At 45.0% G+C, this 15,312-nt stretch overlaps 1 protein-coding gene across 1 annotated transcript; it reads right to left on the bottom strand.

The window, feature by feature from the left end:
• Positions 1 to 1,576: 1,576 nt before the first annotated feature.
• Positions 1,577 to 15,041, bottom strand: CRABP1 (cellular retinoic acid binding protein 1). Its single transcript, XM_080395545.1, has 4 exons — positions 14,884 to 15,041; positions 14,379 to 14,557; positions 11,571 to 11,684; positions 1,577 to 1,910 (listed from the first exon to the last, which is right to left on the bottom strand). Exons 1-4 carry the CDS (start codon positions 14,951 to 14,953, stop codon positions 1,860 to 1,862), a joined length of 414 nt encoding a protein of 137 aa, XP_080251671.1. The 5' UTR covers positions 14,954 to 15,041; the 3' UTR covers positions 1,577 to 1,859.
• Positions 15,042 to 15,312: the final 271 nt, after the last annotated feature.

Genomic DNA, 15,312 nt, shown 5'->3' on the forward strand with positions numbered 1-15,312 from the left:
CCTGGCACTTGTTATGGAGTCCCTTTGGCACAGCTGATTGCACAAGCAGGTCCAGATACTCCTGAAACTGAATTTGTTTGGAGAAAACCACCCAACTATTTTAATTTCAATCTTAAAAGAAGACAGAAAATAAAGATAGATGACTGTCATTCCCCCTCATGGTTTCATTCTTACGGAGAGGTAGCTTCAGCTGCATCCAAACCACAATTAACTGATTTCAGTCCACGCTTCATGTGAGCTAATGCGCACGGTATTTAATTGGTACCAACTGAACCAAACTCTTGGAAGCAGGGTTTGGCTTAAGGATAGAGTGTGGAAGAAAAGATCCCCCTTTTCAGTTGCAATATTGTATCTTGAGTGCTGATGGCAGAAAAAGAAAGTGTGACCTGTCAGAGCAGAAACAGAAAACATCCTATGTTCTCTCCTGTTGCACTGCTATAGCTCACTCTGCAATATATAGAACAGGAGGCTGAGTTCTCCATGGCAATCTGACAATCCTACCAAAGGGGATTCCTCTGCATAGCTATGAGAGTGACAAAGAGACAAAGCAATTTGTTTCCCACGGATATCCCAAGACGATCAAGATTCAGACCCGTATTCCCATTCTGAATACTGAGCACAGTCCAGCGAACAGGGCACATGCTCTGCTTATTCTGAACCTCTTAAAAATCCTCTATGACTAGGTGACATGAAGCAGATAAATTATTCTTGCAAAGCTGAACAGATAAGCTTGGCTATGGCACTGAAATAAGTAGTGCTCCTAGTCTCAGTCTCCAGGTATTTCCAGGGCTGAACAACAGAAGAGTTTCTGGTTCATTAGAGTAATGTCTGTTCAGCTTGAATCTAATACTTGATAGTGCTGTGGCCAGAACTCTTGAGCCAGAACAAATACATTAAATTGGGTGTTTCTTTCATTCTTGAACTATGGCCCTGGTTTGTGAAATACTTGGTTGTTCAAAGAATGAAATATTGAGGCACCAAACCCGAGAGCTGTAACGCTGAGGGGGAGTGCAGCCATCGGAAGGTCTCTGTCGCGGGTGAGGAGGTAAGGGAACGGCAGCTTTCCGCAGCGTTACCTTTCACGGCCCAAGACAAGTGAAATCTGTCGGATTCTGCTGACTCTGCTGACCTGAGGTGCTTGGGTGTGATGACAGTAAGTATTAGTCATGATCGCAGTGTTATTTGTCCTGTAGATACAGCTGGGTTTTCTGCTTGGATAATGAGTGCCCCAGCAGGGACAGTCTGGGCATTCTTCAGGGATGCAGCAGGGAAGAGGGTAAAGATCTCGCCTGGTTCTACTGAATCACAGTCCCAGTAACCACAGGACACAGGAATTACTCCTCAACAACTCTGCCAAGGAGACAGGACAGCAAGAAGGAGAGAAGCAGAGTCCTGGCTCTGAGAGCGCCCTGTGCCAACCCTTGCCAGTCACTTGCCCTCCCACAGGAGGGTCCCTCGGCAGCACCACACCAGCCAACAGCAGCACGACACTGCTCTGACGTCCACAGCATACAAACTGTTTCAATCTAACCAAAGCACTGCTGGGTTTTCTGTTAAAAACACCCCAAAACAGCTGTGAGTTATGCCCAATAAGTTTAATAATTGACGAAACCATAGCAAGGGACAACTACAAAATACAAAGCAGACATGGAAAATGATGGTATAAAAGTAGGAAGGAACAGTGTCTGCGATGAAAAGTGAAATCAAAATACACAAGGGAGGATATGGGTTCAGATACAACACACACGGTCACATACAACACGGCATTGGCATTAGTAACAGCACACACAGATACTCATTATACTGGGGATTTTTCACAGTTCTCCACTTCATCCCAGATGACAAGTAAATTGATGGTTTTACTCTCTTACATAAATTCTTGTGCACACAACATCATCAGCACCAAAGGTCTGGAAAAGAAACAGAAATCAATCAGAAGAGATGGAATCAGCAAATATTTAAGATATTTTTTTGTTATTTTTGCTATAGCAGCTAGTTCTACAGCAGAAATACATTTTCTTATGCCTTTTGACAGCCAGGAGTAAAGAAAGGAGTCATTTTGGAAGAGGAGTGCAATGTAAGTGACCTTTTTTCCAAGGCACGATGAATTTTGTCAGAATGATAAATGACACAGAAATTCCCTTTCTCTGTAGTTTCTTGGCATGCATTTAAAATAAACATGAGAAAAGAAAGAGAATTTGGAATGTACTGTTATATTTAGAAACAGTTGCAGCACTTTGAACTGGAAATGCTGAGGGTGGAATTCAGATGGCATGTTCAAAAGGTATTCTTTGGTATCCGCAGGTATAAATCACAGGAGTTCAAACAAAGCCAAAGGAGCAATGCTGAAGATCTGGAGAAGGTACACCTACAGCCTGTAAACATAACGCTGCTGCAAGATGCTGACACACCTTGCTGGGATACCGAAACCTCCCGGGCTGTACGGTGGGCAGGGTCAATCGCAACCTTCTTTGAGGATACCGTGACCTTAAGCAGTGAATTCATTAACTTTGATAAGGGTTGGAAATGAGGGCACATAACACCGAAAAATGTGGTGGAGATCACTCCTTCCACATCACTTAAACCTCATTTCTTATACCAGGTTCCATACCTCAGTGCACCTTCAATTTCCAGAGACTTCAGAGCTGGTGTTACATGATGTTACACCACTGACTGAAACAGTTCCAGATCTGCGTCTGACAGCCCGTGTTTTTTTAAATCACTGTCGTTCTGCACTTAAAGGTAACTCCACCAGAGCAGTACGGCAGTACAGAGCATCAGGACACGCATGCGGGACAGAATTGTGGCAGCGACCTGAGAAAGCGACCCAAGCACGTGTCTGTAGTGGCAGGTCTGGCAGGCTAAAATCTAAGCAAGCAATTAAACATGAAGGAAATAATGGCTGCAAGAGCGAGGAAATACTGACTGCGAAAAACCTCACGTTCAGCTACACTGACAGACAGTTCTGAGCTCACCACCACCGAGCTGCAAGGTGGGATGCTGGGCTGTAAGAACTGCCAAGGTCTCACTGAAAAATATAATCAAGACCTACCCCGGTGTGTCAGGAAAATTCAGCTGGACTTTATTTGTTTTAATGATTTCTACACCTGTTTTGGCCAACACCTCTTTGAAAGGACTTGGCTTTAAAACTGACTCTGGCTTATAATTTGTTCACTTTACCAAGGAGAAAAATTTGTTAGTATTCTGGAGGTACAGGCTTTGGGTTTATGCATATAAAAAGCTTATCATATTGATCTTTCTATAAATTTTTAGCTTATACATGAAAATGTAATGTTAAAGGATGCAGATAGTTTCTTGCCCACAGCACCAGCTGTAAGTACCCTTACTACAGCTTCCTTTGGCATTTCCAAAATTATACACAAAGGTGAAATTATTTTGGCAGGAGCCTCACCAGAGCAAGCAAGTCAGAGTCAAGGCCATCCAGGGCTTGAGGTTGTCTGTGTGGACTGGAAGGTCACTGTGACAGTGACTGGCTTCCTGTGGCATGTTCAGGCACTGCTAAGCATGGCGAAGTTTGGGTCCCCCACTGATATTTCAACACAAATCACCAATAGTAGTGAACCCATCTTTGTACAGTTTCTTTAGGAGCTGACAGGGCCCCGGTCTGACATCTGGAGCTGCATCCCAGGACGTGAGCGGGTACCACATCGCCAGCTCAATCAGAAAGGCTGCAGCAGCCCTTTGCCAAAGCTCTCGTAAGCTCCTAGAACATTTAAACGTCTTCTTTTGGGGAAAGTAAGAGACAAACTCCTTCCCCCAAACCTTGCTATACACAAGGATTGTCATCCTCTGCAACACGCCAGTCTCACAGTCTGAAAAACCACTATAATTTAACACAATCTTTCAATCTAGATCATAACAAGATAAAAGGAATGCAAAGCCCAATTGCAATTACTCTGGAGTACCATGCAGCCGCTGGGCACTTCTCAAAGAGCCAGGCATCCTTTCCTTGAAGGCCCAGCTTAGGTTCTGTGGCTTCTGACCTGTTTCAAGAATAAGCTGCATTTTTTAGCACTTAGATTTTATACCTTACACCCATTCAGATGATTAGCAACCTAATTCCATACTGAAGCACATAAATAAATGGCTTTGCTTGTCATGGTTATGCACGTGGTTTAAGGGTAGACTAAGGTAAAAGGTGTTTCTTTATCTTATTGTAACTTACTACTGTTGATAAAATTCCATTAAATGTTGCTAAACAAAGCAAAAAGGAACATGTTCAGACTTTCTGTCTTCCTTTTCTCGTGGTTTCTCACAGAAACATCTACTATGTACAGCTGGGGCCAAGCTCAGGGGAAGATCCACATCAAAAGGTGGTTACTCCTCTGCCCTTCACACTCAAATCCTTGTATTCAGGGGTAGGATAAAGCAGTTTGGTCTGTGGTTCCAATTCTAGTGACAGTTCCTATCAGAACAAACGGACTTTAAAGATTTCCGTGACCCAAAGGAGAAGAACTTCCTAATAAAAAGAAAGAGAGCAAGCAATCCTGGCTATTTGGTGGTGAAGTTTCACCAAAGCAACTAAAAAAAAGTGCAACGCTACCAAAGTGCAATTCAAATCTGATGAGAAGATGCAGGATTTTCATTAGCTTGCAAAGGTCCCACTTCTCTTACAAAACGCTGCAATGCAAGGCTTCTGTCTAAATCTAAACCAGGATTTTAAATGTGCAATGGCTGCAAATGACAGAATTGTTTTCTTCACTTAGCTTGTCATAATCTATAGTTGAGTCCAAAAGCACATTGCGAACAAAGCCCCGCACAGTGGGTAATCCAACAATTGACCCCTAACATGTTCACTCTGAATCTGATGGTCACTGGCATCATTAGAACTTAAAAGAGAATTACAGGGCAGTAATATATTACTGTATGAGTAAATCTGCTTTTTGAAGGCCTTCTTTATAAACATTTGCCAAGAAGCCTTTGTGACAAATGGAGCACACAGTATAATTAGGAAGACTGTCATTGAAACAATCACCTGGGAAACACCACTTCTGCCAGTGTATGCAAAAATCCCGTTAACCTGCTTGTGACTGACCAGCCTGCAGAGGCAACTTACAAAGGGAAGACAGAGCACATCGGCAAACAAATGGAGAAGAGAGGAGATTACTTAAATGAATCCTCAGGGAAGGCTTTGTCCACGTGCATACTTCCATGTTATCCAGAATAAAGATATAAATCTTTCCAGTAAAGGCATACTGCATATTTCTGTTCTACTCCTGACTCCTGTGATGTTCCATGAAAGAGGTTGATCATTACAGTCAGAGAAGGTGCAGCCCTGACCTTCACACTTGGACGTTAATAGCAAATCACCCAAAATACAGCCTCCCTTTCTGCAGGATGTGAATCACAGGACCGTGCAAAATCAGGTCATTTACCAAGGCAGCTAAACATTGGTACTTGTGTTTGCATACTGCTATATTACAGAGTTTCCTCCGAGCCATGCAATGCGTGAATGACAGAGGTAAGAACGTGAGACAAAGGTAGTCTTGAAAGCCAGTACACAGCAAACATCTGAGCTACAACTGATACTGTAAAAGGCTATATACATAAATATAAAAAAATATATATAAAGATGCAAATGGCTTTGGCTTCTTGGAGCACTAGTCTTAAGAAGAGCAGCTGAGGAAACCAGGGGTGTTTAGCCTGGAGAGGAGGAGGACCTTGTCACTCTCTACAACTGCCTGAGAAGGGGTTGCAGGCGGTGGGGGTCGGTCTCTTCTCCCAGATAAGAAGTGACAGGACAAGAGGAAATGGCCTCACGCTACGCCAGGGGAGGGATAGGTTGGATATTAGGAAAAATTTCTTCACTGAAAGGGCGGCCAAGCATCGGAACAGGCTGCCCAGGGAGGTGGTGGGATCACCATTCTTGGGCGTGTTTAAAAACGCTTAGGGACATGGGTCAGTGAAAGGCTTGGCAGTCTTGGGTTAATGGTTGGACTTGATGATCATAAAGGTCTTTCCCAACCTAAATGATTCTATGAATCTTTCTCTGCTTATATGTTTGGGATGTGACCCAGACCAGGCTGTACTAGTGAGCAGAGACTGCAGATACCTAAGCCCCCTTGTAACTCTGCTCATGGCAAATAGTAAATTAAAGCATTAGGTCCATGCAACACATACGTATGTGTTATTATTATAAGCTTCTGAACTTTTATCAAGACTGCTTTAATGAGGTCAGCAGCAAAAAAACCCACTGACCTCAGTAAGAGTAGACCCTCCTTTTGATAACTGATTTTACTTAAGATCACTCTCCAAAAGCTATAGAAAAGTTAAACACTTAGGTAGCTTAACCTTGCTTGATACCAGGCTTAGGCACATCACAAATCTCAGCATTCGGCTGCAAAGTATCCTGTCAAATCTGCACTGACCCGTCTTACCTACTATGTTTAATTTTAGAAGCCAGCAATATCATTTAAAAAATGTTCACTCGCTCATCTAGGCTCCACAGCTCACCAGTTTTAATCAACTATGGCATAATTTTTCTGGGGAGGGAATGTAGAATAGAAACCATGCTTGAAACCCCCCTAATGTTCTGATCTTTGACCCTTGCTATAATTGATTCTGAGAACCCCTGTGTGATACGTGAACTGTGTAAAATGCGGTTTGAGGCTGTTTTTAAAGTCCCTCTTCAGTAATCACCCACTTCAAAATGTTTCTGTGTTACAGATTAAACTAAAATATATAGAGGCATGAGCAGCCATGAAAGCAGTAATGCAGATAAAGTCTGAATATAAATGTTTCTCATTTGAATAGCTAACATTTGGAAGAAGCATCCTTTAACTTTGTAAAGAGCCAACCTTTTGTTCTTCTGACTTACACAAGTGATTGATAGCTCATTAATGTCCCTGACAAAAACACACAGCCACAGCAAAAAGATAGAGTATAAAAGAAAAGAGAAAGAGTGTTAGAATAGACTTTATCCCAGATCTTAATTTTTAGACAAGGAAATAAATATTTTTGTGTTATATTCTGATCTTAATTGCTCAAGTGCTAATCCAAGTATAATTTATGAATGTGGAGTTGTAAATACAGATACTCTGATTCTCTGTGGTTACAGTCTTAAAGTACAATGTAATACAATCTAAAGATACAACCAAGACAAACAAATGTGGACTTTGATGGGGAACTGTCATTTTCACCCTCCCTTGCTCGCATATTCCCTGTAAATTTTTTTATCTGTATTGTTCAGCACTTCTAAAAAGCAGCACTGAAATCCCAGCAAGTGCTTCTGACGGGATTAATATAAACAGCACTGATGGAAGTAGTTGCAATGTTCTAATGCGTTCACAGCACCTTTTTTTATAAAGCAGAGCTTGATCCTTCTTCCTTTACGCAGCTGAAAGGACTTTTTCTAACAAGACTTTAAACCTACCTCTGCCATTGTATGAGCCAAATATTACTCATGCTACTGATAAGGGTAATCTCATTCTCCATGCTGCAAGGAGCTAAGGAGAATTAAAGGCAAACTTAACTGGTACCTGAAGGTAAAGGAAACCGTTGCTAACTAGTTTACTCCCAGCATCTGTGTACCAGAGGATGTGATGTGACATGGAAGACCACATATTGCTCCAAGAAAATATCTTTGAAGAACATAAGGAATACTTCTGCCAGGATGCAAGAAAGGTTGATAATTACACAGTAATATGGTTTCTATTTTAGCTCTGTGGTAGTCATGACAATTCAACACTGATTTTTAAAATTATTATTATATGTGATAATAAATGCATTTATTTAATGTGCTGTGTTGGGGAGAAAAATACATCCTTCCACTAGGAAAATGTCATAATCAAATGGACCCCTTAAGCGACGTAGCATATTAGATTAAAATGATGTGGCAAAGCTCCAACATTTATGCAGCCAGTATTAGGAGAGTAAACCTCATTCCTTACCCCCTGCCTGTTGCCCCAAGCCTTTTTTCTATTCATGCCTCAGTCTAACACAGTTTAGATTCCTTCTTGCAAGTTTTTCTGAACAGGGTATGAGTTTTCCTGATTTCTTCTGCAAATGCATGTAATAGCTGAGCAGGAGACTCAAGGCATCTTGGAAGATTTCTTTGGATAGAGAAACAGGCGCAGAGACTGTGAGAATTAAGTACCAGCCTTACAGAGTTCCTAAACTGCTACATCGCAGGCTCTGCCCCATAAAGACAGCTTCCCAGCTGCAGACATCTAGGACTTCACAAGAATGTGGTTTCCTTCTCCTTATTTAAGGTGCTCTGCCAGAATGGAAATGAGGAGAGCTTACCGGAGCACATCAGAAAGAGCAAAGGAACACAAAGTATTTCTCAGGTAGGGAGGGAGGTTTGAGAAGTGTGAAGATGGGAACTGCTGAATGTTTGAAGTGGTATGGGCAGCAAGACTGAATGAGAATGAATCTCAGGCCCTAGAGAACCCTAAAAAAGCTGGGGGAATGGAAGAAGAAAGAAAGAAGACAAAGAAAGATCCCTTCTTACTGTGATCCTAGGTTTGAAGAAGTAAGATGTAAGCAGGGGTTTGCAGACTCAGATCCAAGGAAAATTTCCAAGCATAAGATAAAATGTTTTACAATAATCTAAGATTAATATTGTATTTATTAATAGATTACTTTATCTTAAATTGAATCTTTCTTCACTGGTGGGATGAAAACCCCACACACAATCGATGATGGGATCAAATGGGATCACAGGGTCTCCTCACAAAGAGCTGCTATCCTTACTGTGCTCCCCGTTACAGCTGAGGAGCACGCCTCAGCCAGTCCCTCCAGGTAGTTTAGCTTCTAAACCCAAATAATAGTCTGGACGGAATATTCTAGCATTCTAAAATTAGGGGCCACAGACGAGAAAATGTCACTTCCCTTACCCTCTTCTGCCTTCCTCCAAACAGCAGAACCCTTTGCTGCCTCCCAGAAGAGTTAGCTTTGGCCATCTCAATTTCTCCGAAGGACCAGACCCCTCACATTCACCACTGTTACTCCTAGAAATGCCTCATTGCTGAGCATCAGGGTGTCAGAAGATTCTGAACACCTTGACCCATGTATTTAAAAGATTTAGTACATTCAGTCCCATCAAATGTCACGAGGGGCTTGAAAATCTTTGTCCTGAGGACCAAGTCATGTCCTACCGTTTAATAAAGCAAAAGAGGCCACTACACTCCAGAAGGAGGCAGGAGAACGGAACTGCACATCGTATTAAATAGTGACGGGCAGAGAGAATGATCTGGACCATGTGGAAGCAAACACTACTGTTTTCATCATGGCCACGGTAAAATGGTACATTTTACGTTTACCGACGAACACAGTCCCAGCTTGCAGGAGAGGGGAAGGGGATCAGTCGGGGGAATCCGAAACCAGGAAGATTACTTGGGATCGTGATCAGCTGAGCATGAGTTCCCAGAGTCTTTGGATATAAAGCAGAATAATTTCAGGTAAGAGTAGGGAGATGAAGTCACCACTACGTCAGGTGCTAGTGCGGTTGCTAGCAACACAGTTACGTGTGGTTCCGATGTTCATAGTTTACAAAGGATACTGATAAATTGGAGCTTATGGAAGCACTGGAAGAACAATTCCAGGAAAGCTTGCTTTATACTGAAGGGCTCAAGGTCTCCCAGTGGTTTAGCTTAACAACGAGAAGGTTCTTCCTTCCAAGAGGCAGCTTGATCAGTGCTGTTAAGACAAGTATTTGCAGTAACTTCAGGCATATTATTTAGGTTCTTTTATACGCAATATGTAATCATGGAAGTTGAATCCAGACATGTACAGATTAGAAATAATGTGCACTTTTAATGGAAAGGAAATCAACCAGCAAAACAACTTATCAAAAGTTGTGCTTGAGTTCCTATAAATGGAAATATTTTAATAAGAAGGAAGTTTTTCTAATTTATACCCTAATTTGAAAAATAATTAATTCAGATAATCTCAACAGACTGTATTATACAAGAAAAAAGGTTAGATAGCTTTATAATCTTTGAACCACTCTGGTTTCTTAACCAACTTCATTCTCCTTCCCCAGCAGGGCAAGTTCACATTGTTGATTGCAGGAGGCAATTGTATTATGACTGGCTTTCCTGCTTTCCCTGGAGCAGTTCTCTTCATTTAACAGCTGCCTCACTAGTTTGTTGCTTAAATAATAAGCTACAGAAATGGATTGTTAGAAAGCTGGAACAATTATCATTGCGAATGTATTTTGTCCACTGCATTATACATAAAGATGTGAAGCAGAGATCAAAGTACTTTGCCTCCCAGAGTTTTTTGATAATATAAAGAATTCCAGTGGTTGAGTCAAAAGAAATTATCCAGAATTGGAGTATTCATTCAATAGAAGTCAGTGTGATTTCACTAGCAGCATACACCTCCTCATAAGGGGTGGGTGAACTGTTCCAAGATGTCTGGAACAATATTAACACTTTAAAAGCCTTTTGTTTACACTTGGTTAGGTTTGGGTCCTGTTTTTGTTTCAGATGCAATCTTAAAAACAGAGCTTCAACTGCTTTACAGAAACACCGGGGAGGGTGTTTGTTTTTTAAAGTGCAGAGGTTTAGTTCATGTGAGAGTCTGAAATAAAATCTCCCTGCTTTGATGTTTTCTTACCCGTCACTCCAGCAGCCTGTCTTCCATGTCCAAACTGATGAGGTGTAACAGTCAAATCAACTATTTATCCGGAATTCGCCAGTAAGAACATGTACAATAAAATGATTCTGAACTCAAGCTGAACTGTGCGACTTGTAACCCGGAGAAAGTGTGTCTTTATCCAGTTTTGAATATCGTTTCATTAATGTAGAGTGACTACTGAGGAAAGATTCAGTGAAGAGAACTCAGCTGTAACAGACTGAGTTCAATATAACTCGCCAACCCCCCACGATTCGCAGCACACATGGCAAGGCAGTTGCAGAGGTGCTGCCCAGCGCGCCTGCTGCGACCCTGCTGCCATAGGAGAGTCACGCCAGACTGGGGGTGTTGGCTGACTGCACATGTGAAAACCGGCGTATTGCGGAGAAACTCAAGGCAATTCTGAACTGGTTCAGATCTGATCGAGGAATTGGGGAAGGTGGCAGGGATGGGGAAGGAATTACATGTTCATGAACAGAATGAGATTAGAGCATGCTAACAACATGCCACACCTTTCCTGCTATACAGCGTGTGATTGTGGATAAGAAGCAACTTTTTATGCACATGACTAAAAAAGAAGGTTCTCCAGAAATAAGGTCAAATGCCTTGATCTCACTTTTGCCAGAGAAGATCTGCAATAAATCACATGAATTCTTCGGTGGTGGTATGAATTTACAGAGCAGAAGTGGCCCACTTGTGATTATTCTACCAGTAGGAGTACAGCAAAAGTTATAGCAATAAAATGTGACAGCTGGCATAGATCTTCGTTTGTTCTTAAAAAAACAACCCCACAACAACAAACATTTTAAAAGAAAGGAAAAAAAGTGATGTATAAATTGTACTGCAGAGGATTATGAAAATGGTAGTTTTCCAGATGGATTTCAGTAAGGAAAAATAGTAAGTCATGCTACATGGTAACAAAAAACTGTTAATATGGTGCATGTATTGGGTGGGTTCAAGTTTCTTACCAAAATCAGCTCATCATTAGCTAGTTCTCGAGTCCAGTATGTTTTGGGGCCATCTCCCTCAATAAGAGTTTGTTTGCAATAGATCTTGTTTTCATTCTCCCAAGTGGCCAAACTCTGCAGGCAAGAAAACCATTAGGAATAACATTAATTATATTCCCCAGCAGCATGAAGCAGAGACAACAATGAGCAGCAGTGAGAATAATTGCTGCAGCAAAGGAGCAACACACAGATAAAGGCAAAAAGAAAAAGGTATCAGTGGAAAGTGGTGAAATCAAAATTAAGGTGTTGAGGGGCCATTTTGGAAACAGGCATATATTAATCAAAAAGTAATTGTAAATGTGTCTTTTCAGTGTAAATCCACATCTGTTGCCAAATTAAAAAGCCACCCAGTTTTCATAAAACGCTTGATGCTGAAAAGTATAATTTAGAACCACGTGATAATGTAGTGTCTACATTCCCAAGCATCTTTGCACACATGTGGTTTGATCTGGCATGTTATTTATCACTACAGAATCCCCTTAGTGTAAAAGCATAAAGAACCGTAAGTATCGTGTTGTCATCATAAATAACACAGTACTTGTCACTTATAACCTTTCATGGTATATGGCACTGTGCCATGTTAACTGTATGTTAAACACTTACTGTGCTAACAAACTAGAATAAATCACAACTAAATTAAAGAAACTTTGTTACAATCCTAATGTTTGCAGTATTACTTTTTTTATGGTTGTGAGCCTGGAGATTGAAATACCCTTAGGCATTTTTCAAAGCATTTCAATAATGACTATGAAACCACTGAAAAAGGAAAAGAAGAAAAACATAGGATTTTGTTTAGCTTTCACAAACAAGCAAGCCCTGACTCTGCTGCTTTTCATTCTAGCACTGAACTATTATTCTACAGTGCAATGGAACAGCTGTGCAGAAGGATGCCCTGTAATGAATGTGCAAGTAATGTTAGTTTGTGAACATATACATATACACATACATGTGTGTGCATATGTATGCGTAAGTTCAAGTTAACAATTCCCAGACTTTTGAAGGAAAAAACCCTTTACTTTGATTTAAAATTAGCTGTTTAAGTATTTTTTTCAAAACAATAGGTTTTTTAAGCCAACAACCCTTCACAAACAGCAGTTATAGAAGCTATGCCTTGCAGTACGACTACATAGGACTCCCTCTTTGTCTGTATGAACAATGGATCAAGTTAGTTGGCAGAACAAAACCCTCCACCCCGTAAAGTGTATCAAAATCTATCACCAGTCAGCAATTTTGCCAGATATTGTGAATTACATCCTGAAGTATTATTTTATTACCTGTCAGTTTCTGCTCTGTGGCCACATTTTGGTTATATACACACAGCAGTACAACTTACTCCTGAGAGTGGACTATAAATAATTTCACAACACATGGAAAAAATTTACTACTTCACAAAACACATTTCTTTCAGATTTTTCCAACTTCCATAGCTTACAGCCATAATTATTGTTTTTCCATCTGCAGTGATAAATCCTGCTCTAGAAAGCAGGTCACATTTATTGTATATGCATTATGCATGAAGACACTAAAACACTACTTTTGCCGAACAAGATAAATTAGCAAAGTCGGCAACATTTCCTGAACAAACTGTTAAATATATGGTAACTCGTCCTAGAGATCAAGTGGATGTCCTACATGGTCCCTGATGCCCAGAATCTGCCTCCCTTTTGCATAAATTTAAATTTACAGCAGTTGCGCTGGAGACAGTAAGTTCGGAATTTTAAGTGGCGCAAAGGGTTTCAGGAGCCAGCCCACGATCTAGCAGAAATCGTATTTGGGAAAAGTCGAATGTTTCACCAATCACAGGGTACTTCTAAAAACGTATTCTTATTTGGGACTACATTCTGAAAGTCTTTATTCATACTTCTTTTAGAAGTGTTTCCTATACTTCCCTGACAATGTGAGAGTGCCCGAGGACAGGATAACTAACCCACCCACGCCTTCGATACCTTTTTTGCGAAGGACAGCCACGGTCACCGCCCAGCCCTCCGACGGCCGGACCCCACAGCGGGGCCGCCCCGCAGCCCCCGAGCGGTCACGCCGGGGGGACGCAGGGGCGCGCAGGGCTCAAGCCCCCACGCTCGGGGAGCGCCGCCGGGGCACTGCTGCTGCGGGGGTGGGTGCGGCGTGGGGGTGTCATCATGGCTGCTGCAACACCGGCTGCAGGGCTGCCTCTCGCTGCTAAACACTCACCTGACAGCAAACCGGAGGCACGCACCTGTGCGGGAACGGGTGAGGATTGCAGCCCCGGTACCGCCGGTCCGCGGTCCCGCTTGCGAACTCGGCTGGTTCAGCTCAGGACAAAAGTTATGCCAGGTCTGTGCACCAGATCCTGACTCTTGAGGTCTCTCTTGCTCCACCGTTCCCCGCGTACCCGTCAGGGACCGGCTGGGCAGAGCTCGGGCCGCACGGAGGGCTGCGGGGGAGCGGGGAGCAGAACGCGCCGCTCACCCCGCCGGCCCGGAGCTGCCGAGCAGGGACCGCCGCTCTCCGGGTACCGGCCCGCTCCGCTCCGCGCCCGCGGCTCTGCCCCGCAACGGGGACCCGGGCACCGGCCCGCTCCGCGACCGCGGCTCTGCCGCGCACGGGGGAGAACGGCGCTGCCAGCCGAGGGACGAGGCGCGGGGAGCACCCAGAGCCCCCCGAGCGCTGCTGGGGGAAGGGGGTGGGGGGCTGCGGTGCCGCGCCCTGGGGACGCCGCCAGCAGGTGCGTTTGTCCCACCTGAAAAACACCCGCCCGCCCAACATCCCCCCGTCCCGCTCTCCTCCTACCCTGCACTTTCGCCCGTCCACCGTCTCCTCCTCGAAGCTCTCCCCGATCTTGAAGTTGATCTCGGTGGTGCGGACGGTGGTGGAGGTCTTGATGTAGAACTGGTCCCCGTCCTGGCGGATCTCCACGTGCGGCTTGGAGGCGGCCGCCACCGCCACCTTCCTCAGCATGGCGTTGACACCTGGGGGAACCGGGGGAAGCGGAGCTGCAGGAGCCGTGCCCGGGCCAGCCCCGGCGCCGCCCGCAGCGACAGCGCGGCCCCAGGGCTCGGCGCGCAGCCCGGCCCCGCAGCCCGCCCGCCCGGGACGGCAGCGCGGCCCCGCGGGTCCCGGAGGCGCCCCCGCACAGCGCGGCAGGAGCCGCCGGCCCGGCGCAGCCCCCGAACCGGGCAGGTGAGGCTCGGTCGGGCCCCGCCGCGCCCCCGGCTCCCCGCCGGCACCGGGCACCGGAGCGCGGCTCCGGCCGCAGCCCGCCGTCCGCCCCGCTGCCGGGCTCCCCCTGCCTCACCCAGCGCCTTGAGGAGCTCGTCGAAATTCTCGCTGCTCCTCATCTTCCAGGTGCCGGCGAAGTTGGGCATGGCGGGGCGGCGGCGGGGACGCGGCGCTGCTGCTTGCTCGGCGGCTCGGGCACCGTGTGAGCGGGGCGGGCCGCGGCGGCGGCTGCAGCGCGGGTCACACCCCCCGCCCCCCACCCCTTCCCCCGGGGCCGGCGCCGCCAGCCGGCCGCCCCCTCCCCGCCACCGCCCCGCCGGCCGCCCCCGGCCCCATCCATCACGCCCTGCCCTCCCGCCGTGCCGCCTGCCAGCTGCCTGCGGGCTGCCCCGCACGGGGGCCCGGCTGTCGCTCGTCCCGCAGCCGCGGTGCGCCCCGAGGGCTCGATGAAAGGCCGCAGAAGCGGGCAGGGAAGGGACAGCGATCCCACGGGCCATCCCAGTGG

The sequence above is a fragment of the Falco punctatus genome (genome assembly GCF_963210335.1).
Source record: "Falco punctatus genome assembly, chromosome: 7".
In the NCBI taxonomy this organism is placed as follows: Eukaryota; Metazoa; Chordata; class Aves; order Falconiformes; family Falconidae; genus Falco; species Falco punctatus.